Below are 23,582 nucleotides of genomic sequence, written 5' to 3'. Positions count from 1 at the left end.
TGGATGCATTGCTCTGCCATTACCATACCATCGCTTAGTAATATATCTGCTCCAACATTTACCATGTAAATGTAAACAATTGTTTTGTATTCATAAATAAGCATACACAATCAGAGTGCATACACAATCAGACCTCCAGTTTTATCTAATTTACTTTGAGGGGAAATATTCCCCAAACCGAATGTGAATAAGGATAAGGTTTTAGTGATTGTGATTATGTTCAATCCATACACCCGCATGTTACCATTGCAACTCATGTAGGCCTACTGTAAAACCGAGTTCCATCCAGATGTAGTGGTTTAGATTTGTCCCCAAATAAAGTTAAAATGTATCGGTCAATTTCCTTATAGCTAAATGTATTGTAGGTAGATCCTCAATTTATTTGTATTGATTATTTCAAAACTCAAACTGGACTTATGCCTTGTCATCATAATTTGTAGGTACCGTACTCCCCTTTGGTTACAATTTTATTAAACCTCATATTCGCTTAATTCAGTACACTTTTTAATGGACAGTAAGGCTGTTTCCCTCAGGAAATCATGAATACAGTGTATGTGTAGGCTGAGCATGTTCTGAAACTGCAATTATTGAAAGAGAAGATGTACCTCAACACCACAATTACAGGCCTCTCAGGGGATTATCAAGGTTCTACTTTATTATCAAATTCCTCCAGGCTGCAGGTAATGATCAACATGCAGAATTAAGTGTCTGCCTCTCCTGTCCTGTACTATCCCCCCCCCCCCCCCCCCCACACACACACACACACCCTCTCTCTCTATCCTCCCCTCTCTCTGTTTCCTTCTCTCATTCTGTATGCCTCAACATTTTTCTATCAAACACACACTTTGTTTCTACACTTGGTTGTGTATATTTCACATGGTATGGGCTTTGCTGGAAGTGAGCAAACCTGGAGAGGGAACAGCAGAGATGTTGAGAGAGACATGCTCATTCCATACCGGTATGCATTTAGCTGCAGGGCCTTTACGCCTTGTTGACAGTCATGCAATCAGACTGTTTGGGTGTCTCGATCAGTGGTTCTAAAAGTGAGGTCCGGGGACCCCCAGTAGTCCTTAACACTTAGCCCGCTAGCATTTATTGACAAATTAGGATCTAATTCACGCCAGCATTGGGCAGCCATAATGCCAAACAGAGTGCCTGACTTGATGCCCCTGTTTTTTTGTCTCTTTAGTAAATACAATGGCATCACAATCATAAATTGCCATTCAATTATTAAGTATTAATACACAAGTTGCCATTAACCTATGTAATGTATTGTCTAGTTGTGAGGTGGTATTGAGAATCTTTAGACATTGTTACAGTATTAATCAAGCATGTACAACTCTCTTTGAGACTTGCTTCAAACATTAAAACACAGCGATAATGTTGTTGCTCAAGTAAATTTGAATCTACTGCGTGTCATAAAGGTGAACCATTCACCATTATCGTCTCACAATTATTCCACATTCTCTTCTCTTTATCAGTATTGTAAACAACTCCAAAATATAGCTTTAAAATGAGTGGACTAACTTCAGATGGTTATGCTGCTTTAAAAAAAAATCATATTTAGATGCCTTTATCCTTAGATGTGTACAGTTGGAGGCCATCGATATTGTCCTTTTCTTTTTGCTGAGGTTTGCGTGATCTGCGCAAAAGGACAGTTAACCCATTTTGGGCGGGAACCCCTTTTGGTGTTTTAAACATGTTATAATTTAGCTATTGAAAAATAGCAGATCTACAAGCGCGCCACCGAGTGGCGCGCTACGAGCTTTGTAGGTCTGCTATTTTTGAAAAATCGTGAAAATATTTATTTCAGAAAACTGGAGGATTTAGAAGGATTTTTTAAAATTTTGAGGTCAGGCCTAAATGGGTCAAATGATAAGGGACAATATCGGTGGCACCCAACTGTAACTGTAAAAAGTGCATTGAAATCATTTTCACTGTGCTGCGTTTCTGCCGTGTGGTCAGAACGATGAGCACCTGCACTTTCCAACTGACTGCATCACCACAATAGTAGCCAGCTGATTGAAAGATAGCAACCCTCTATTGGGTTTGTAATGGATTCCTCATAATCTCAAGTGTCATGATGAGATTGTATTAGCGTGTTGGTATTAACTGTACTTCTGTGTGTGTGTGTGTGTGTGTGTGTGTGTGTGTGTGTGCGTGTGTGCGTGCGTGCGTGCGTGCGTGCGTGCGTGCGTGCGTGCGTGCGTGCGTGCGTGCGTGCGTGCGTGCGTGCGTGCGTGCGTGCGTGCGTGCGTGAGTGCTTGTTGTAATGCATGTTGTTTGTTTTCTGAAATGGATGTTTATTCTCTTTGTTTGCCCTCGATTGTCTTCAACTGATCTTTGACCAGAAATTAAATTTATTGGACAAGCTGTTGATCTTTTTTTTTATATTCACTGAATTATTACAACAATGAGATTACAAGGCCAGTGATTGAGTGTAGCAAGGGAGAAGATAGCAGGGGGAGAAATAAGTGTTTTTGCATGGCTATTGTTGTCATGGGGACTGTGCATTTGCACTGATCTGTGTGAGAAAGCGACAAGCCATGTTTGTGAAAATCTCCAGGGCCATTTTAATTTTGGCAGGGTAAAGCATGACAGAGTAATGTGCATTTCCAACCAATAGAATGGGGTTAGATCTTCCTGAAATAAATTTGATATTTTATTGGATCCATATTGTGAGACAATGATTATTACACAGCTATGCGTGTCCCTGGGTCCCTGGGTATGTCTGTCTGTCCCTGGGTCTGTCTGTCCAAGCACGAAAATAGCTTGGTTGGTAACTCTGTCATTTCTCGACCGTTTCGGACGCGGGGCGGCTCGCCGGAACCGGGACCGCCCCCTGGGCACGTTCCTGGTGGTCTGGATGTTCCGGGGACCCCTCGGGGACCCCCAGGGCCCCCCTGGGGACCCCCACATGGTAACTCTATCATTTCTTGACCGTTTCGGACGCGGGACGGCTCGCCGGAACCGGGCCAGCTCCCTGGGCATGTTCCTGGTGGTCTGCGGGCCGGCTCACCGGCACCCTGGCCACTTCACACGGGTGTGATTTTAAAGAATTATTGAGAATAAATTGAAATATTTTGATTATTTGAACAACACAAATCTTGTATGGGCGTCCCTGGCACAAATAAATTGGGAACCACTGGTTTTAACAACATTAGGAAACAAGCCCAAATAAGCAACTACTGTACACTTTAGAAACCCACAACACAACTACCAATATTTACAAGCGACGAAAAACAAGACAAAGGTCACTTATAATAAGCAGACATGGCAACACTGGCTGTGACAACTGAATAGGAAGTATGGAGTGCACACACACAAGGAGCTCCAGTAAGCTCCTTGGGAAACAGGTGGATACCGGGGAGGAAGCATAGGTGAATCCACGTTATCAGTAGTATGGTCAAAGACAGGCTACAGAAGTTAAGGAATGCAGCTTGAATATTTCCTCTGTTCTCCTTTGTTCGTTGCCATACCATTCATTCCTACGTTCATGCCTTTCACTTTCTCCTGCCTCCCTGCCTTCATGCTGTCTGCTCTCCGTGGCTTGATGTTAGCAGTGGGATCGGTGTGGTGGAAGTCTTGAGAGAGCTGGTGCCTGGCCTTAAAGGGAGCCCAGGGGAGAATCCATCATCCAGACTGGGATTCTCCAGAGGATGCGTCTAGCATGCTCCCTCTGTTCTGCTGTGTTCAGTATCATAACTGTAGCCTTTATGCTATATCACATGCTCTGTTCTCAAACGCACACAGTAAAATCTGCAGTGTATATTTTAACTCTGAGGGTGTGCACATGTAACTAAATGAACCCTCACGTACATGTGTACATTTGTTCACTCTTGGAGTTGCGAATGGATGAATAATTACTGAGGATTTTACTGTGCAAGCTGTATCCCATTGTCACTACAATTCTACGCCTTGTTGAACATACCTACCCCCCCATCGTGCTCCACCACAGGCCTTTTCTAAACTGTGAATATTCACGAGTGTTTTGTAATACAGCGATATTGGTTGTTATCGCTTTAATTTTAATATAGTACCTATTTATTTTTGAGGGGCGCTAGCCCCTGCTATATACAGGTTTGTTTTTAGTTCAATGTTTGTTTTAAAAACGCCATTGACAATGATGGGAAAATGTACGTCATCTTGTCCCTAACACAAACATTAAATGCCAATAACAATAAAGATAATATAATGTTGGTTTTTAGTTCAATGTTTGTTTTAAAAACGCCATTGACAATGAAGAGAAATTAATGTTTGTTTTGTCCCTAACACAAACATTAAATCACATTAACAATAAAGAGAATTTAATGTTTGTTTTGACACCGTTTGTTTTACATCATCATCACCTAATCATAGCAACATGAGTTAGACTTTAATATATTAGAGTTAGATTAAGAGTGCCCCTCACTTCACACGGGTGTGATTTTTGTATCGAGGTGGGTCAGTTGGTGGTTGCAGGGCAAAACGGACATCCGTTGTAAACCGGAGAATTGGGAATTAAGCTTCCAGTCTCATCTCGTGGGAATTTGAGTGGCAGCTGGAGACTGTGGTGTTGCACTTTGAGCCGTTATGCTGGACCAAAACAGAGCCTCATTCATCCCCAAATAACAACAGCTGGGCACGCTTAACAGCATGTGTAAATAAACAAACCCTATGGACGCTAAATCCCCTGCACTCAGTTGCTCTCACTCCCTCCCACCCCCTCCTCCTCCTCCTTGCTCACCGTTCTGTGGCATGGGACTGACACCTCAGCACTGCTTGTGTGCATCACTATTAATTAGCCAGACATGTCTCATTAGCAGTAGTCAACAGACGAGAAGGCAAAGTGTGTTTTTGCAAACATCCTCTGGCTGAAAATTAGTTTTCCCTCATCTCTAACCTCAGTGATCTTATCTTAGACACAGAGTAGGAGGGCTGGGATAGAGGTTTGTGTGTGGAAAGAAAGGCTTTGTGTGAAAATGCCAATTAACTACATGACCCACACAAAAACACACACACTTGGAAGCCGATTACAGCCAAACGATACGGACTAAGACATTCTGACTGTGGTGTTTTAATCGGATAGGTCCAGAGATCATGTGTAGCGATTTTTGGGTAGGTGTAGGTCTTTTGTAGGTGGAAGAGCAAAAAGTGTGTTTTGAAGAAAAGTCAAAATGAAGACATATAACGTCATATTAACAATAACCCCATAACCAAGGCAGGAGATGTGTTGGCTACTGAGGCAGAAAGCTCAACTGATGCTGAAATATTGAATTTACATTGTGTGAGGGCGATGCGTCACAGTAACTTTACATAATGGACTGTGAGAGATCTTTGTAGACTTGCAGGGTCACACTTTATACTTGAACATGCACATTTGCATGTAATTAATGCTTAATTAATGATGAACTCCTGGTCCTCGCTGTTAACTAATGGTGAACTTAACCAAGAGTAATATATTATCATTAATTAAGGACGTTATTCCACAGTTGCACTTCTATGCACAGGATGAGTGCTCATACTGTAGGTGGGTAGGAGTAGTGAGGAGGGTCGGTCTCAGTTTGTATTTTCTTAGATTACAACAACCACATAATTATTTATACTAGAGCGGTGCATGCCCGTTGGACACTGGCCTACTTGGAACGATGCAAGTTGGACAAATTCATAGACAGAAATTCAAAAGATCCCAGATCTAGTGGACACAGGGCTGGACTGGGTAAAAAATGTTCCCCTGACATGTGGCCCTGACCGGCCTACCACCACAACTAGCATGCACATAGCAGGATAAGCAGATACTCTACAGCCCGCTCAGTCAAGGCACACACAAACGAACAAGCCCTAATACCACCACTTTGACTGAAAAACATCCCTCCATGTTCTGATAATTACCGTAATGATTCTACAAAATTGGCCGGCTCACCGAGCTGAACAATTTTTATAATTATAATTTATAATCCATAATGAAACAGGATGTCCCTGGTATAACCACAAGTAGACGCGCAAACGCGGGAAGCGAACGCAGCTTGTAAATTGCAATAACAACAATTAGAATAAATTACGAATGATTGAAAAGTGTGTGGAAAATTAGTGAAAACACGGCCGCCATGGGAAGGCAGCACCGCTAGCCCCCTAATTATATATATATATATATATATATATGTATATATATATACACACACAAACACACACACACACAAACACACACACACACACACACACACAGACAGACAGACAGACAGACAGACAGACAGACAGACAGACAGACAGACAGACAGCCATGTTCTGCCTGGCTTCCATAGTTAGGGCTCAGTGCATTCGCAACTATATTAATTAATTAATTCAAACCTTTATTTATTCTCAAAAGACATTGAGGTCACCCTCATTTGCAGTGTCGGACTCGAGATACAAATAATACAAGTAAGACGCGTGAACGCGGGAAACGAACGCAGCTCGTAAATTTCAATAACAATTAGAATAAACTACGTACTTTTTTTTCTTTTTTTTTCTCTCTTTAAAAAAAAGGTGTGTGTGTGTTTGTGTGTGTGTGCGTACGTGCGTGCGTGCGTGCGTGCGTGTGCGTGTATTTTGATACAGCTGTGCCTTCTGGTGGCGGGCGGGTGGTGTCACAGTGTGACACACAGACAGACAGACAGGCAGACAGACAGTTCTGCCTGGATTACATAGTAATGGCTCAGTGCATTCGCAATCACTGCATTCGCAATCACTGCATTCGCAATCACTGCATTCGCAACAACATTTCAAAGCAATAAATACAAAAAGAACAGAACAGCAACATTTCAAAGCAATAAATAAAAAAAGAACAGAACAGCAACATTTACTCATCGTGTGACGTAGCACGTAGGCTATGTTTAAAAAACAGTTGCAGACACTTGGGGGTAAGTCTGCAATCAAAGATTTTAATTGACCGTATGTTATGGGAGAACAGATCTTTAATTTTAGCTGTAGGTCATTCCACGTGGATGGGGCACTAAAACCAAAAGCTGTTTTCCCCACACCTGTGTTTACATTTGGGACCTTTAGTGTGAGCCAGTGACTGGAGCGTGTCCTACATGTTACATATAATTAGGAAAAACTAAATGGACCACCTTTCACATGAATGGAAATGAAAGGCTCTTACAATAAATGATTATCATTGGCTTCAAAAAATATATACACGTATGTGATTTTCTCCATTTTGTACCTGCACTCGGTGCTCAAGAAAGGAGTAATCTCAGATGTTGCGATTTTTCCTCAGTGACAATACAGTAGTTTCAGTGGGTTTCCAATGCATTGCAGCTGACAGACATGTTACATGATGGGATCTGTCAAAAAGTGCTTATGGGAAATCTAGTAAGTCACAAGCAAGCTGAATCAAAGACATTGAGCAATGGAGGGTGGAGGTTACATCAGATATGTAAGACATGAATCTTCCTCAAAAGCTACATCATGTGGGTATTGAACACCAGAGATGCAAAGAACTATGGGCATTTGAGGATGGAATTGCCTTTAAGTGGCACATTGTAAGAAAGAAAGAAAGAAAGAAAGAAAGAAAGAAAGAAGTCTTCCTTAAACATCACCGATTTTTCTTTTCTTTTCTTTTTTTTTATCAATTTGAGTGATACTCCGGCCTGTCTGATTATACTGTAGCTCCCACAGGCTCTCTAATAGCTCTGGTCCTGCTGGATGTTCTAAAGATGGACATTTATCCACTCATCTCTCTACGTCGTCCTCAGACGAGCCCTCCATCGGCGTCTCCAGTCATCTCGGTTCTCCATACATCTGTCCAGCTCATTTGTGCTTTCTGCACCAGTATCTTTCTTTAGTACGTCCACGTAGGTCGGTGTGGGACGTCCTCTCCATCGATGCCCGTGTGTTGGTTTTGGTTCCGGGAGTTCTTGGTGTCGGTGGCAGTGGCCAGCTAGTCTCATCCTCCTTACTGCTATCTTCTCTGTTACACTTGGTAATGCCCCGTACAGACGCTTGTTGGTGATGTGCTCGTCCCTGTTGATGTTAAGTACCACGTAACATTCTGGTGTAGCACCCGTCCAGGGATTTCTGTAGGGCTTGTGTAAAGGCCTATTCATAGTCTGGATTTTCGGTGGTGAGATGACCACCGCTCCGTTGGTGAGGTGACCACCGGAGCTGTAATAACGTGGATCGGTGGTGAATAAAAACAGAGAGAAGGGCTGGGGAGAGCGGTGGTTTGCTCTTCACCGCGGCTCAGTGACGAAAATATTAGACTATGAATAACGCTTTAGTGTCCAGCATTCACAGCCATACACACAGTAATAACCTGCTCTCAGAGTTAGATGTGTAAATGCCTTGAGTTCTATGGAAGGAATATTTACAAGTAAGCTGGAGATTTTCCAAAACAGAGAAGAGAGCTGTGTATGGTCAGTGGAGGAGAGTGCTTATAGCACATGCTGTAAACTACCTATAGAGATGACAGTTCAACTGGCTCCCGGGCGCTTGTACTCAGTGGGCCTGATGATATCCCAGCACAATATTCTATAGCATAGCACACAGCAGCCTCAGTGCTCTAGTGAAAAGACAAACATATCTTCTCTTGTACACCAGCCTTGCTGCTTTGACACATCATCTCACATCTATTAAAACCACTTGAGCGCCTTGAGAAATGAATGTAGGCGTGTGAACCTGCCCTCTTGAGAACACACAACGACAAAAGAAATGGGAATCCGACCATGAGTTGTCTCTTAAAAAGAGAACTCATGGAAGTCATCGTGTATATACAGTGTATGTCAAAGAAAACATGTTCTTTTCTCTACAAGATAAAGACTCTCCGCAGGGAGCAGATACGTAGATTAGCTGGGTTCAAATGTGGGGGAGAAAGGGAAGCTTGGCTCCCCTGAAAGAGACTTGACAGGCTCACATTTAGGGGGAGCTCGAGTGCCAGTGTTTTATTTTATACATTTATATAGAGAGCTCCTAGTGGTGGGTAGATTAATAATAAGAAAGAATAAGAAAGAATAATAATAATAAAAAGGTGTGAAGATAGTTTTTTCAGGGTGGGTAGATTTTTTTCAGGAGAAATAATACAAAATAGGGTGTGAAGATATTTTTTCAGGGTGGGTAGATTTTTTTCAGGTGAAAAAATACGCCACCGAGTGGCGCGCTACGAGCTTGTAGGTCTGCTATTTTTGAAAAATCGTGAAAATATTTATTTCAGAAAACTGGAGGATTTAGAAGATTTTGAGGTCAGGTCTAAATGGGTTAAGAGAGCTTTGTAAAGCATGTTCCCAGTTGCACGAAAAGGTACAACTGCTGAATAATGTGATGTCACTGCCTTCAGGAAATTGGAATTATATTCACAACCTAACAATTCATCATTTAGTTGGTTGGGGTGAGGCGTGAGGGGTCAAGGCAGGGTTGATGAGCTGCATATTAATAGCTTGCAGTTGCACAGCGGGTCTCAAGTGTATGTTATACTCGTGCAAAAGCTGTAGGAGGCTTAATGCATATCTACTGTAGATACAGTATGTTAGGTGTGCCTGATGAACTCAGTAATCAATCAATAATGGTGTGATCTGTTAGGCACAGCAATTGTTTCAGTTTCAAAGACTGAGTCTGCCACATGTACAATTCTAATCAGGCATTGTCAGGGATGTGCCCAGAGAGCAATGCGTGGTTCAGATTTTTCTCTCATGCCCACTGGGGACTCTCTGATTGCCCATTTCTGTATGTAAATGGTCACGCATATCAGACAAGAGGAATAGAAATGCACAAATTACCCTTGATTAATGAGAGAGAGAGAGAGAGAGAGAGAGGAGAGAGAGATGCATTTCTTTTTTTTGTTCAAGAGGCTTTCACAGCTTTAGTCAAGCAATTTCACTGTTATCAGCTGACAATCCCGAATTTAATTTTTTAGTACTTAAATGTAATTGGAAATCCCATGCAAGTTGAGGTTCAAGGTGTCTTTTACTACCCCTTATCATGGTAGCAGTATATGTAAAGATCAGATCTTAAATCAGTCAAAGTTGGTCAAGCTAAAATATACCGAAAGATGCCCTTTTCACTGTTAGTATTAAAAACCTAGTACTGTAAAGTATATTGAGTAGTATATAGCAGGGGTTCTCAACCCCCCACCCCCCTCCCCACCACCAATACAAATATACATACAAAACTACATCATAAACATATATTGAATCCAGATATAATCATTAAGGAAAGTTTATGCATGCACTATGTGTACATTTCCATGTTCCAGCCATTCAGTTGCAAAAAAACAAAACACATTTTTTTTTAAATTATTTGAGGACCCCCTCAAAAATACTTTCGGGACCCCCGGAGGGGTCGCGACCCCCAGGTTGAGAACCCCTGGTATATAGTACTGTATCCTCTTCCCCCTGCTTTCCATGTCTCCTCTTGAAAGGCTCCCATACTCGCTGCCCTCTACAATCTCATTTGGTGAATTCATCTTGCTGTCACCCTAGCACTGCGTATAATTTCTCTGCACGGTTCTTCATGTTGCCATAATCATTTGAGGGTTCGCCAGGCTTCTCACAAGCCCATTATGGGTGCGAGTTATTGGGACAGACTCCAACACCCTACAGGCAAGGGAGAGACACGATCCTCAGTGCAGAATTTTCCTCAGGCCGCATAACTATCAGAACATGGAATATGATTTTCCGATCATTTTAAGCCTGAACTCAGTGTTCAGATTATGAGGCTTGAAGGCGGAAGGCGACATGAAGGACAATTACATTAATTCACGTTGTCCTCGACATTACAGACCCTGGAGGTGTCTAGTGTCATAAAAACTCAGCAAATGAGCTCATACATAGTTTCCAATTTTCTTCCTTTTTAATCCAGTCATAATAGCAATCACATTTGGTTCAGGAAAAACTCAATATGATAAGAACATTACACTACTTGGTCTGCATCCAGTATATTGGCCTAATTTTAATCCCTTCTTATTTATGACAATGATGAAATTACAATGCCTACATAATGTAATTAGAATAAAATCTAATTACAATTTTACACAATGGGCATTATTTTTTTCAGATATTCAAAACAATGATATACAATCCCCATTTAAAGCAGTTTATGTAACATAATAAATTATATAATTGGGGACAGGGTGGTTGTTTTGTCTCCCTGCTCTTCTATTGAGACATTTAGATCACTAGACCTGTACGTGCCCGTCGCAGCGGCCACCGGCCTACTTGGGAACGATGCAACTTGGGAACCTAATGATATACGTTGTCATAGCACCCATCAGCCGGTGTTCCACATGGAGATCCGTGTATGTGCCTGTGTGTGAAGACTACAAACTGAAAAGTGTATTTGGCAATCAATTCGGCCCACTGGCAGAGCCTGATTGGTTGAGCCTCAATTAGCTGAGGCAGAGGCTGGAAATTCCACAGCTGAAAGGAGTTGGCCTCATTAGGCCCACTGGCAGAGCCTGGCCCAGGTGAAAGGAGTTGGCCTCATTAGGCCCACTGGCAGAGCCTGAGCAGAGCCTTTTGTGGTGGTTCTGGAGAAGCGTGGGTCCGACCGACTCGATACCGGGCACTGCACTCCCTGTGGGGGTGTGGAACGCGTGTGTCGAATTGAAGTCGGTGGGTCAAACGGTTCTCGAGTTACGTGCATTACAACCGTACACACACACACACGCGCACGTACCATAGAGTATTAAAAGGATAGAGACTGATCTTGCGCGAAGCTCAATGTCAGCACAAGAAACCGGATTCCGGGGTAGAAGAGGAGAATGTCATAGTGCTACTTCAAGTAAATGCAGTGCTTTTGTTGATGAATCAAAGTATAGTGTACACTGTACAGTATATGTGACACAAAATAGTGAGCTTAAATTACTTAATTCACTTCAACAGTACTTGCATACATGTGTATCAATCAATGCAAACAAAAAGTAGCCAGAATCAATAGCTCACAGTCATTTACCTCATATACAGCAAATACATTTCTTACCAGAGCCAGGACAATTTTACATCAGAATGGTGCAATGTAGATTTACAGCACCAACCACTAATATATTATACACACCTACACATACGCAGGTATGCAATTATATTCATGTGCCCACATGCATGTATGCATATTACACACGCATGCACGCACATACACACCTAACCATATTAATACCCCCCACTGCTCCTAAGCGGCTAGTTAGGTTGGGAAAATGCAGTGGAGAGAGGAAACATTTCATGTATGTGCTAAATGTACTGTGACAAAAAATACCCCTAATGGAGTGGGGAGTGGGACCATATTATTATTACTTTATATTATAAGACATGAACGTCTTTGTGTCAACAAAATAGAAAACTATTGAACTCTATTGAGGCCAGATGCAACACTGGGTGTCATGAGAGATGCAAGCGGGGTTGAAGCCAAGGAACACAGGAGAACAACCTAAATGCAGAGCAAGTAGAAGTGCAATTCAATAGATGTATTCATAATACAGAATGTGCAATGTTACGGTGAGGCAGGCAAGGGTCAACATCAGGAAAGCAGTCCAATACAGGAAAGAAATCTAAATATGTAGCGGGCAACAGAAACGAATAATCTAAAAACAAACAAAGTGAGAAAGTGAGCTGGTACAGTGAAGGTCAGGACATCTGGGTGCAAGAGTTCTGGTAAAGAATAATTCTAAATTACATACATTTGTAGTTATATCACATCCCTTTCTGGAAACGCAGAAACCCTAGGCTGATTTTGTAGTTTGTTTTCCACTTCAAGTTAAAAACTACAGCAGTACTACAGAAAACATGGCAGGACACTGACCTTATAGTACGCAGGCCGGGTACACCCAGATATACGCGACAAGGGGCAGCAAGATGCCGCTTACAGCAGGCGTCTCTTCCAGGTTTTTAAACAGCTGGTGGATGGAAATGACGCTCGCACGCGGCTGCAACTTCACGCGTCGGCCAGAAAACTGGAAACGCTTTTCCCACGCTACAAGTTGCAGCCGTGCGCAAGCGTCATTTACATCCACCAGCTGTTTAAAAACCAGGAAGAGACGCCTGCCTCTTGTCGCGTATATCTGGGTGTACCCAGTGATGTGACTCAGGGCTTGATAAGGGATTTAATTCTAATTGCAGATGGGTAACAGGTGTGTAGATGGGTGGGACAGTCAGGTGATGGGCAAAGGAAGGATAAGTCTGAGCGCATCTGGTGGCTTATTGGAAAATAGCAGGTGTGGTCTGGGGAGTTGGAGGAAATGTGGCTGGAAAGGAGAGACAGAGAGACAGAGACAGATGTGGCTGTAGAGGAGAGACAGAGACAGATTGTAGCAGTGGGTCGATCAAATGAGCCATGTCATGAAGAGGATTATCTAGAGGTAGCAATCCAAGGAAATAGATTAACTATGGAGCACAACAATTTTGGTGCTGTCAGCCAGAAACCTTGTATCTCCATACAGTATTTTAATTGTATGTACTAGACCGGTGCCCGGCTAGAGCACCGAGTCGGTAGCGATGGAAGTTGGATATCCATGCCTCACCCAGCTATGCAATACCCGTTGTACCCGTGTCAGAGTACCCGTTCCACCCATCTGTCTGTGTCCCTTTTATGCCCATATATGGAGATTTCTGTATTTGTCTGTCCCTTTATTCCTATATATGGAGTTCTGTGTCAGGTATTCCCAAATATGAAGTGTTGTGATGTCAGAACAGGCCAGCTCCATATATGGAGATATAGGGGTGATCAGGTCCAGATTCCGGGCAGAGGCTTTGTGCTGGTTCTGGACAACCGACTATCCGACGGACTCGACACCGGGCACTGCACTCCCTGTGGTGGTGTCGAATTTGAAGTCGGTGGGGTATACAGTTTGTGAGATTGAAAGTGGTTATATCTGTCGGTGGGTTTTATATATTTTTAACCAGTTAGAAGTATTAACACCCTCCCATTTCCTGTAAGGTAACGGTTTTGGACTTACAGGGTTTCCACTCGATTGTGTTAATTTAATACATGAGCAAGTTAGAAAACCATTCTAATGCAATGCAAGGGGCAATCGGGGCTGCATTAATTATGTGTACAGTGTATGCCTTGAGCTCAAAAGGCACTCTTACAGCCAATATACAGTAATAGACACTTTAAAATGTGTATAATGTAATAAAACACTATTGAATGAGCTGAATAGGTTCCCCCCCCCCACTAAATAAACATATAGGTTAAAAAAAACACCACAAGCTCTGATTCTAGATGGCTAATTTTGTGAAGCCCTGATTTACATGTGGGGACCAATCAATAAGAAATACAAAGTAACAACTGAAATGTAAATGGAACTGAAACATTCACTAATTAGCTATTTGTTTTTAAGTGGATTACATTTCCTGATAGTAGAAGAGTAGTGCTGTTGGTGGCATAATTGAATGTCAATTAACCTTTAATTATCAGAGGTTTTATTTGTTTTAGAGATAGTGGAACTATCGGATGTGCCGATGAGACATTTTGGCCGATATCGATATCCGATATAATTAATTGCTGTTATGGCCGATAACCGATATTACCGATGTCGATATGATCTCATTCTGTATTGAAAAATTATAATAATTTTGTCCATTCTGAAAAATACATGTAACAGCGTGTCTGCACTGCAGGCTTAGGCAAGTCAGATTTAAATACCTTTATATTTAATATCGTGAGCTTGTAGATCTGTTCAAGCTGTCACTTTGGGCTCGTTTATCTGTAAAGACAGACCGATTAATGGGATTCATTGACCAATTCATTGGTCTGATTGATTAATCGAACCGATGCCGATTAATCTAAAAACAACTCAACCGGCCGATACCGATGTGTTTGCCGATTAATCTCCCATCACTAGTTCACACACACACACACACACACACACACACACACACACACACACACACACACACACACACACACACACACACACACACACAAATATATATATATATATATATATATATATATATATATACACTTTTACTTACTTTATTATCAAATTAATATATTGCCAAATTAACACTTTACAAATTGTTGTTTTCTCTGCACGACCAAATTGCACTTGCCCCCCCCCCCCCCCCCCCCCAAAATCCCAGTCAAATTATTAAATAACTATAATCCAATAATGCACTCATCTTGCAAACGTACCAAAACCAAAATGCTGAGATTGATTGATAGGAATATCCAACACACAATTGATTCACATTTACATATTACAGATAATCTTTGGTAATCACCCAAAGTATTTCATAGGTGAAAATTGCATTGACTTGGGAAACTCAACTCATCATCCTGTATTGTAAGTCCATGCTTTACATGTTATGATGCATTTATAATTGCTGACCTGTTCCGCTCTGTTTTACTCTGATTCTTTCAGATGGGCCCCTTGGACCTCGTGGTCTCGTGGAAGCTTCAGAGATGTGCACCCAAGAATGCCTAGTGCTGGGACATTCAGACAATTGCTGGATGCCCCCGACTTTAGCAACATACCAGCAACCCAAATCTCCTGTGTCAAGCTTTCCGAGGGAGTGGGGACCCAAGGACAAACTACTGAATGGACACACTCTGACCAGAACCTGGAAAAATGAGGGTAGTCGGCCTGATCATTTTGGTGACAGGAAGCAGTTTGGGAGTGGAGAGGGACACTTCACAAACAGTGGTAACATGGCTGACATCCCATTGGCAAGTCTTAAGTCCTACCAGCCAGCCTCCTGCCCCGACAGCCCAAAGGAGCAACAGCTATAAAATTAACTTTGCTTCTTTGCTATGAGAAGTCCTTGTATGTTGGACATAGCAATCACATGAAGCAGTCACTATGATGAGCTCCTCCTGTTTTATCTCGCCGTTCTTGTTATGTTTCGTTCGACTGACGTCGTTGCTTCTGCAATGTGATTGCTACATGTACTATGTAGGCCACTAGACTAGTGCTTATGCTGTGTGCTCTACAACTTCAGTACTTTTACTTTACTTTGACTCAAGAGGCTCATATCGTTTTGATGAACCCTCAAGGATTCCTTCAGATTAACCGTCGCTGTTGTTTGGACAAAGAGAGGAAGAACAATGTCATAATGGAGAAAGGAAAACTCCACCGATAAAAAAGAAAGAAAAAAAGAAAAAAAAAAAGAAAACTACCGTAAACAAAAAAGAAGATGAAAAGGAACTTGTCAATATATACCAATATTTGTGATGTGGTTGTTATTGAGTTGTTCAGGACTATATAATCAACACAATCAAAGAAAATGGAGCTTAAAGAAAGTGTTCTGATAACACTGTTAGTGGACACTTGTTTATTCTGTCATTGTCTGTGTGTTTGTAAATAGAACTAATTAACCGATATCATGTACCTGTAATAATCACAATGAATAGAACAGTGTTCATGTTGATCATCAGTATGGCTATTTTTTTTAATCATTTTGAATCATTCTCAGTTGGGCAACAATCAGAAAATTGTCATCAGTACATAAAAAAAGTATAATTTATTAAAAGCCCTACAGTTCATATCAAAACAAATTTTCAACCTGTAAAACATTCTATATTGTCCATATCTCTGCTTCTGTTCAAGTATAGCACCCTCAAACTTTTCCAAAACATTTTGTACGAAGGATGTCAATGCGCTAATGTCTACATTATAGAAATGAACTGCTTTGAAAGCTTTCCTCTAAAAGTTGGTTTTGAAAATGTGTTCAGTACAATTCAATAGCAATATATTTGTAAATGGCTAAATGTTTTATCTAACTTTGATCTTATTACTGTAAACATTTTATTGAAATTGTTATTTAACTGAGTGAGATTCCTCAGTAGTACTTGATAATATATATATATATATATATATATATATATATATATATATATATAATTTAGACCAATAATACAGACCATTATTTTCCATAATATAAGAAACAGGTTAATGCTAATCACTGTGCCTTCATGGTGTTTCTTCATACACTAAATTGTGCTTATTCAGAAGATAAGGACATGTTGACTACAAATAACATTTCCAATTATGAAATGCCTTATGCAATGAATGTTTGGCAGATTTAAATACGCAATTATTATTATTAAGTCAAATTATTAAGTCAACAATGAAAACTCATTCCCACAGTCAAATCGTTTTTTTTCTGTCTTCTTTTTTTTCCACAGCATGGAAGGCTAATTACACAATGGAATAGCATGCTATAAAAGATATAACTTTGAAACTGAACTTGATTATTTTGTGTCACATTTTCATTCCATTGAGAAAGAAATACTTAATTTGTGAATTAAGGAGACATTCAGTTTTGTAAAGCACTTTCATATTTATGTCACTATATAAAAAGTCAAGTGGGATAGAGTGATTTGCTTACTGCAGTATGTGTGTCAGTTGTGAGGGTGTTTGACATCACTATTGAAACAGTTAATCCTTGTTACTACTCTACAGGTATACAGCTACTGCAATAAATGTTTTGATTATGTGTATGCTTAACTAGTGTGCAGGTTTGTTATATCAGGAGTTACTAGACTGTATGTTTGTTTTGTGTGGTCATACATTTGTTGATATAAAGTCAAATTTATAGAAACAAATTCAAACATTTACTTATTGTCTACGCCAGGCCAGATGGCCCCAAACCTGGAGAATATACTTTTGCCCCGGTCTGTCCCGTGTGTCCTTCCGTGCATCCGTGTGTGAACAGCGTTATCTCTGACACCATTGGACCGATCTGGGGTAAAACTTTGCACGCATACATACTCCCTGGAGGCCAAGGAAGAATCTCTATTCTCTACCACAAACATTCATATCATCCTGTTATAGTGCCACCAGGAGGTTAACCTACAGATTTTCACCAAATCTCTCAAAAATCGGTATACAATATCTCTATGGTCATGTGATCGAGATTATGTGTCAGATTTCTCATATTCCATTTCGATTGGCTAGTAGTAGGCCAAGGAAGAACGGCCAACCTATCAGTGTCATGGTAGCGCTACAATAGCCCATGCACGCACAGTGGTGGAAAGTAACTAAGTACTTTTACTTAAGTACTGTACTTAAGTACAATTTTGAGGTATTTGTACTTTACTTGAGTATTTCCAATTTCCAATACTTTTACTTCTACTAAGTAACTTTAGTTACTAGTTACTTTGGCAATTAAAATTTTGATTAGAAAACATTCATTAACCAGTTCAACCCTATACATGTCGGCCATTTGAAAATAGCAGGTCTACTGAAAATAGCCGATCTACAAGCTCACAATGCGTCGCGTTGCGACGCATTGTGAGCTTGTAGATCGGCTATTTTCAATAGATTTTGTACACATTTTGAACTTGTGAAATGGGTCATTCTGCAATATGAGTACTTTTACTTTTAGTACTTTAAGTACATTTTGATGCTGATACTTTTGTACTTTTACTCAAGTACATTTTCAATTCCGTACTTTTACTTGTAACGGAGTAGTTCTAAATTGCAGTATTGGTACTTTTACTTAAGTAAAACAATTGAGTACTTTTTCCACCACTGTGCACGCATACCCACTCACTCTCATCTGCTATTCAGCTCTAAAGTGTCAAAATGTCATTCAGTGAAACTGTTTCTTAATGATTCAAAATCCATCCTAAGAAAATGAACATCCATCGCATAATTGTGCTAATATTCACAACATCTAAAAAAGAACTGTGATATATTCTATCTTCAAAATCGTCGGCTTCTCGCCTTACACATACCAAAAATAAATACTTTAATGACGTTTTTTCATGGCTTTTGATGATAAAAAAGGCCTGGTTCCGGCGAGCCTTCCCGCCTCCAAAACAGTCGAGAAATGACAGAGTTACCGCGTGGGGGTCCCTGGGGGGGTCCCCGGAACATCCAGACCCCCAGGAACACGCCTAGGGGGTTCCGGCAAGCCTTCCCGCGTCTGAAACGGTCGTTAAAAATGTTACGTGTTGCAGCTTTCCGTGCTCTGACACGTATAGGGATTAGGCACACATACTGTAGCTACGTAATGGAGCGGAGGCACCGCTCAAAATGTATCATTTCAAACCCAGCCAAGTTTGCAGGACAAACTGAACAAAATGCCTCAAATCATGAATTGCAGCATCCGCAGTAGTCCCGCCCCCTTTCATGACGACGCCAGGCCCAGGAAATGAATCCCAATTTATTTAAAGACCTTTTAAGCGTCGTACGAAGCCAACTCGACACAATATTTTGGACCAAACAAATAATTACAAAGAAGAAAAACAACAAAAAAGTGTTGTATAAACCTGCCGTTTTTTTTCTTTGTTTGGCTCAAAACATTAAGTTTATTGTCATGATTTGTCACGACAAGAGTTGGCTTTGTCCGCGGCGTAAACGTCTTTAAATAAATACTTTCTGAAAAGTCTATGAGGAAAACTAACAGGGATTTATTTTCCGGGTCTCTCGAGGGGGCGGGACTGCAACGCTCTATAGGTGCACGCACGAAACTCCACACACATTCCCACTAGGCCAAGGAAGAAATACCACCATACATTTTTAAGTGGTGCAACCACTTCCTTAAGTAGCTTTGTGTGAGCCTGGCTGGATTATTATTTAACTCCCAAAATAAAGCCACGCCCCTTTTCCGCCTGACAAGTTTTCCATCATGTAGCGGTGCTGCGGTGGACTTTGCTGGCCCACTATAGAGGGTATGCGCATGCTTAAAGTGAATGGCACATCGAGTGGCAAAGCAACAGGCAAAGTGAGTTTAACATGGTTTAATGTTGTTTAATGCAATCATCATGCAATTTTCTGTTTGAATGCATGGATTGTCAAGGCCAGAAAGTAGTTTTTGCCACTCAGTAGGCATTCCTGCATAACTTCCGGGTTTGATGATGATGTCATGCGCATACCCTCTATAAGCTCCATGGCCTAGCAGAGACCTGTGCTCAGAGGAACACATTTTTCTAGTTTAGAATAAGGCCTCAACTACACATTTCATTAACATGTGTAGACTGTTGTTCTCTTATGCACATTTAAAGGTTACAAACATCATATCCATATCAGCAGGTGTTGGACTATAAGGTAGTTATACAGAAGGCAACAGCTGCCTTTAATTAACCTGTCATTGCATCCCTTTTGTGAGGAAAAATATTACTGCATAATTCAAATATATACTTTATTTAGTCATGCTTCTTGATTTACAACAATTTATTTGTTATATGTTTAGAGTTTGATTAAAACATATTTTTATTGTGCCAGTCACTTCACAGACTGCTATTAATTTGCATGGCGCTACTGCCCAGTAATGAAGAGTCAGCCTGCTATATCCTAACTGGTGAAATAATTATATTCTTTATTTCTTTTGGTTTCTGTTTCTGACTGTATCCTCACTTGATATGTTTATCAGCTGTCCCCCAGTGGACCTGCTTAAATTCTTATTTGCCATGCTAGCTATCGACTTGGGCAAGAATAGTTTCTGAGAAGCTTCAAAGCTAATTGCCTTGGAAGTGTGAGGAGAAGCAAATTAGTGTCACACCACAACCAGGAAAAAAAAGGTTCCCAATCGCATTTCCTTTCATATGGCTTTGAGAATATTTTTCAGACGCAGAAGCCTCCATGCACACAGTGGAACAGAGAGAACGTTCAGTTGAAAATCAGTCACAGAAAAAGCAGGCTCTTCTCACGGAAATAAATTGTTCCACAAAAGCTACAGTAAGGTAGGCAGCTGCATATTTTGAAGAATGCCACATTTGAAAATGATAAACGCTTGAATTGATTAAACTTAATTTCAGCTATTCAGCATCAGTTTCATTTTAACTAATGAAGGGAGAAGATTTTTTTTAAACCTCAGGTTTTAAAAGACCTGAGGTTTTTCCACTTCCATCATGATGGACTCTGGTTGACTGACAATAGTCCGGCAGCCGAAGTGGACGGGTGGGAAATTTGGTATAGTCTTTTTATTGGCCTAAAATATTGTCTATATACATACATTCATGAATCCACTTGCTGACCGGCTGAAAGTATTGGGCAATTTATTTTATAGGGGTTTCTTGTGACCCTACCATTAACATCCTATGGCAGGCAAAAATGTCAAAAATGTCAAACTTTCCTTTTGCTTTAAGTAGCATGTGTCATGTCAAACTAGGGGGTTTTCCATTCCAAGCATTAGTTTTGCACAAAATACACTCCTTGGGCTAAAAACGGCCATAGACATCATGACAAATGTGATGAGGTCAGCACATTTGTGGCACATTTGGGCAAGTGGCTATGGCTGCGTTTAGCCCAAGGAGTGTATCTTGTGCAAAACTAATGCTTGAAATGGATTCAGAATCATGAAAAACCCCTAGTTTGACATGTCACATGCTACTTAAAGCAAAAGGAAAATTTGACATTTTTGCCAGCCATAGGATGTTAATGGTAGGGTCACAAGAAACCCCTATAAAAAAGATTGCCCAGTACTAACAGCCGGTCAGCAAGTGGATTCATCAATGTATGTATATAGACAATATTTCAGACCAGGAGGAGGACGAGGCAGCAATCGACGCCCTGAGGAGGACCTCAGGGACGACGACCTGGCTCCAAGGGGCTGCTTTTTGCGCAGTAGCTGGGGCCGAAGCTAAGAGGCCAGATCGGAGGGCGGTTCTCCCGCTGGCTCAAGGGTTCAAGGCGACCTTCAAGGTCGACATGCCCTCGGTAGGCGTAGGCCTCTGACAGTAGGAATCCTACGGCCCCCTGCGTTGTCCCACTGCCCAGGGATCCCGTCCTACATACGGACGAAGACAGGAAGGCCTGGCCGATTCCCCCCCCCCCCCCCCACCGATCAGCTGGCGGAGCTCAAGCGCCTCCACCAGGAGCTGATCAAATTCACATGCAGCACCACCGCGCTGACTGGGCGCATGACATACTATACTATATGTCGTTGAAAACCATGATGTTTTTCATGGTTTCATTTCTTTTTTTATCGTCGAAAACCATGATAAATTACATACTATAGAATGTCGTTTTTTATCATCGTAAATCATGAAAAACGACATACTATAGTATGTCGTTGAAAACAATGATACATACTATAGTACGTTATCTATTTTTTCATGATTTTCATCTTTTTTTTTTATCGTCGAAAATCATGAAAAAATAGATACTCATTACTTACCCAATGTCCACTCCAGGGCTCCATAGAATCCCAATCCAATGAACAACACGTGCTCCAATGCTAACCAACTCAATCTAGCAGAAGGATACCATATAAGAATTCAATTTTAAAGCAGTCATTATTCTGTGGATCCTTCCAATAAACTGTTTAAAATGACATGGCACTCAAACCCATAGTATATCATGGCTATACGGCTTGGCCATGGTTTAAACAATATCACTTTGGGAGGCCATCATTACTACTGATTTTCTGTTCAGGAGACCTTCAAGTTGTCCATCAAAAAACAATCAGGGAGAAGAACACAATTCCATTCATCCTGTTTGTCATTTGAGAGAAGAACCAATCCCATAATATACACAATATGCACCTGGCAGTTTTTCTGTGTTGTGTTTGTGTAGTAATAATATAGCATACAATGTCCCTGTATTTCTACATCTCTTACTGTTCATCTTATCACATATATCAGGAGATTGGAAGAAGAAGAAGAAGAAAGAATGAAGCAGATTGGAGAGGGACAATTCTTTAAACGACTGGGAGGAGGAAGCCTTGGCCGTTTCATCAAGAGTTAATGCCTTACTGAGGATCAATGACTACTTTTACCTTGTAGGAGAGTCCTTCACTGGGCAAAAGGGCCATTTAGAGAGAGACCTGATGGCTTGAGTCTGTCTCTGTCTCTCCAGAAATCTGATCCACACAGCAGGCACAGCAGGCTTGTCTGTGTGGCTTGTCCCCCCCTTCCACGCACGCACGCACGCACGCACGCACGCACGCACGCTTTTAGATGGCAAAGAGGAATTGTGATTAACTTTTGTAGATTGTGCCAAATCTATACACTCAGAAATTGTAACTTTTCGCAAGGATCATTATTGGAGCAATCCTCAATGAAATATGTTGTTGGATGGTTAGTCTTTGTGCACCAACTTTCTAATTGTGACAAAACAATGTTATTGCCTACTCTGTGGCTAGGCCATCTCATGGGTGTCATCAGGAATGAGGAAAACAACAAATATAACATATAAAGCATATACTAGACAGAGTTAAATCCTCAGGGCCCTATTTTGCATGGTGTCAGGGCCATCCTCATGGCCCTATTTGCACAAAATATTGGGAGCACATTCCTTCTGTTTAGGCCGATACAATTTCTTTTTTATAGGATGTTTTGAGATACCATTGAGACTTACAGTGTTAAATTAACTCTAATTTAACTTTGTGCAGCCTAATTGTAACCAAATGGACCCATTGAGTTGGTTAGCATTGGATCACTGAAGTGTTGTTCATTCATTGGATTGTGATTCTATGGACCCCTGGAGTGGTCATTGGGTTATGAGGCAAGGATTTATTGCATTATAGGGATGCAAAATGTCCCTCTGCTTATATGAACTCATACCACCAACAGTGTCACCGGTAACACTTTAGTTACATTAAAAAAAATCACACTTGTGTGAAGGGAGGCGCTCCCACTGTGGCTGCCACATGACGTCACTGCTTAAAGAAAACGTTAAAAGTCCATAGACTTTCCCCCCTGTCAGGTGAAAAGAAGCAGCTTGGACTCCTCATGCATAGAAGGAAGCA

General features: G+C 41.1%; 1 protein-coding gene across 4 annotated transcripts in view; it reads left to right on the top strand.

Annotated features, from left to right (window-relative positions):
* The window catches only part of pcdh9 (protocadherin 9), a 243,287-nt gene extending 226,673 nt beyond the window's left edge, over positions 1-16,614 (top strand). For 3 of the 4 annotated variants that reach the window (XM_079496820.1, XM_079496818.1, XM_079496819.1), the window contains exon 5: positions 15,308-16,614. In XM_079496820.1, the coding sequence (XP_079352946.1) occupies positions 15,308-15,675 (368 nt within the window). In that variant the 3' untranslated portion in view covers positions 15,676-16,614. The remainder of the gene's footprint in view (positions 1-15,307) is intronic. The other variant, XM_079496821.1, reaches the window with a different exon arrangement.
* Positions 16,615-23,582: the final 6,968 nt, after the last annotated feature.

Source organism: Electrona antarctica (assembly GCF_951216825.1).
Source record: "Electrona antarctica genome assembly, chromosome: 3".
Taxonomy (NCBI): Eukaryota; Metazoa; Chordata; class Actinopteri; order Myctophiformes; family Myctophidae; genus Electrona; species Electrona antarctica.
This window is presented reverse-complemented; position numbering and strand designations above follow the sequence as displayed.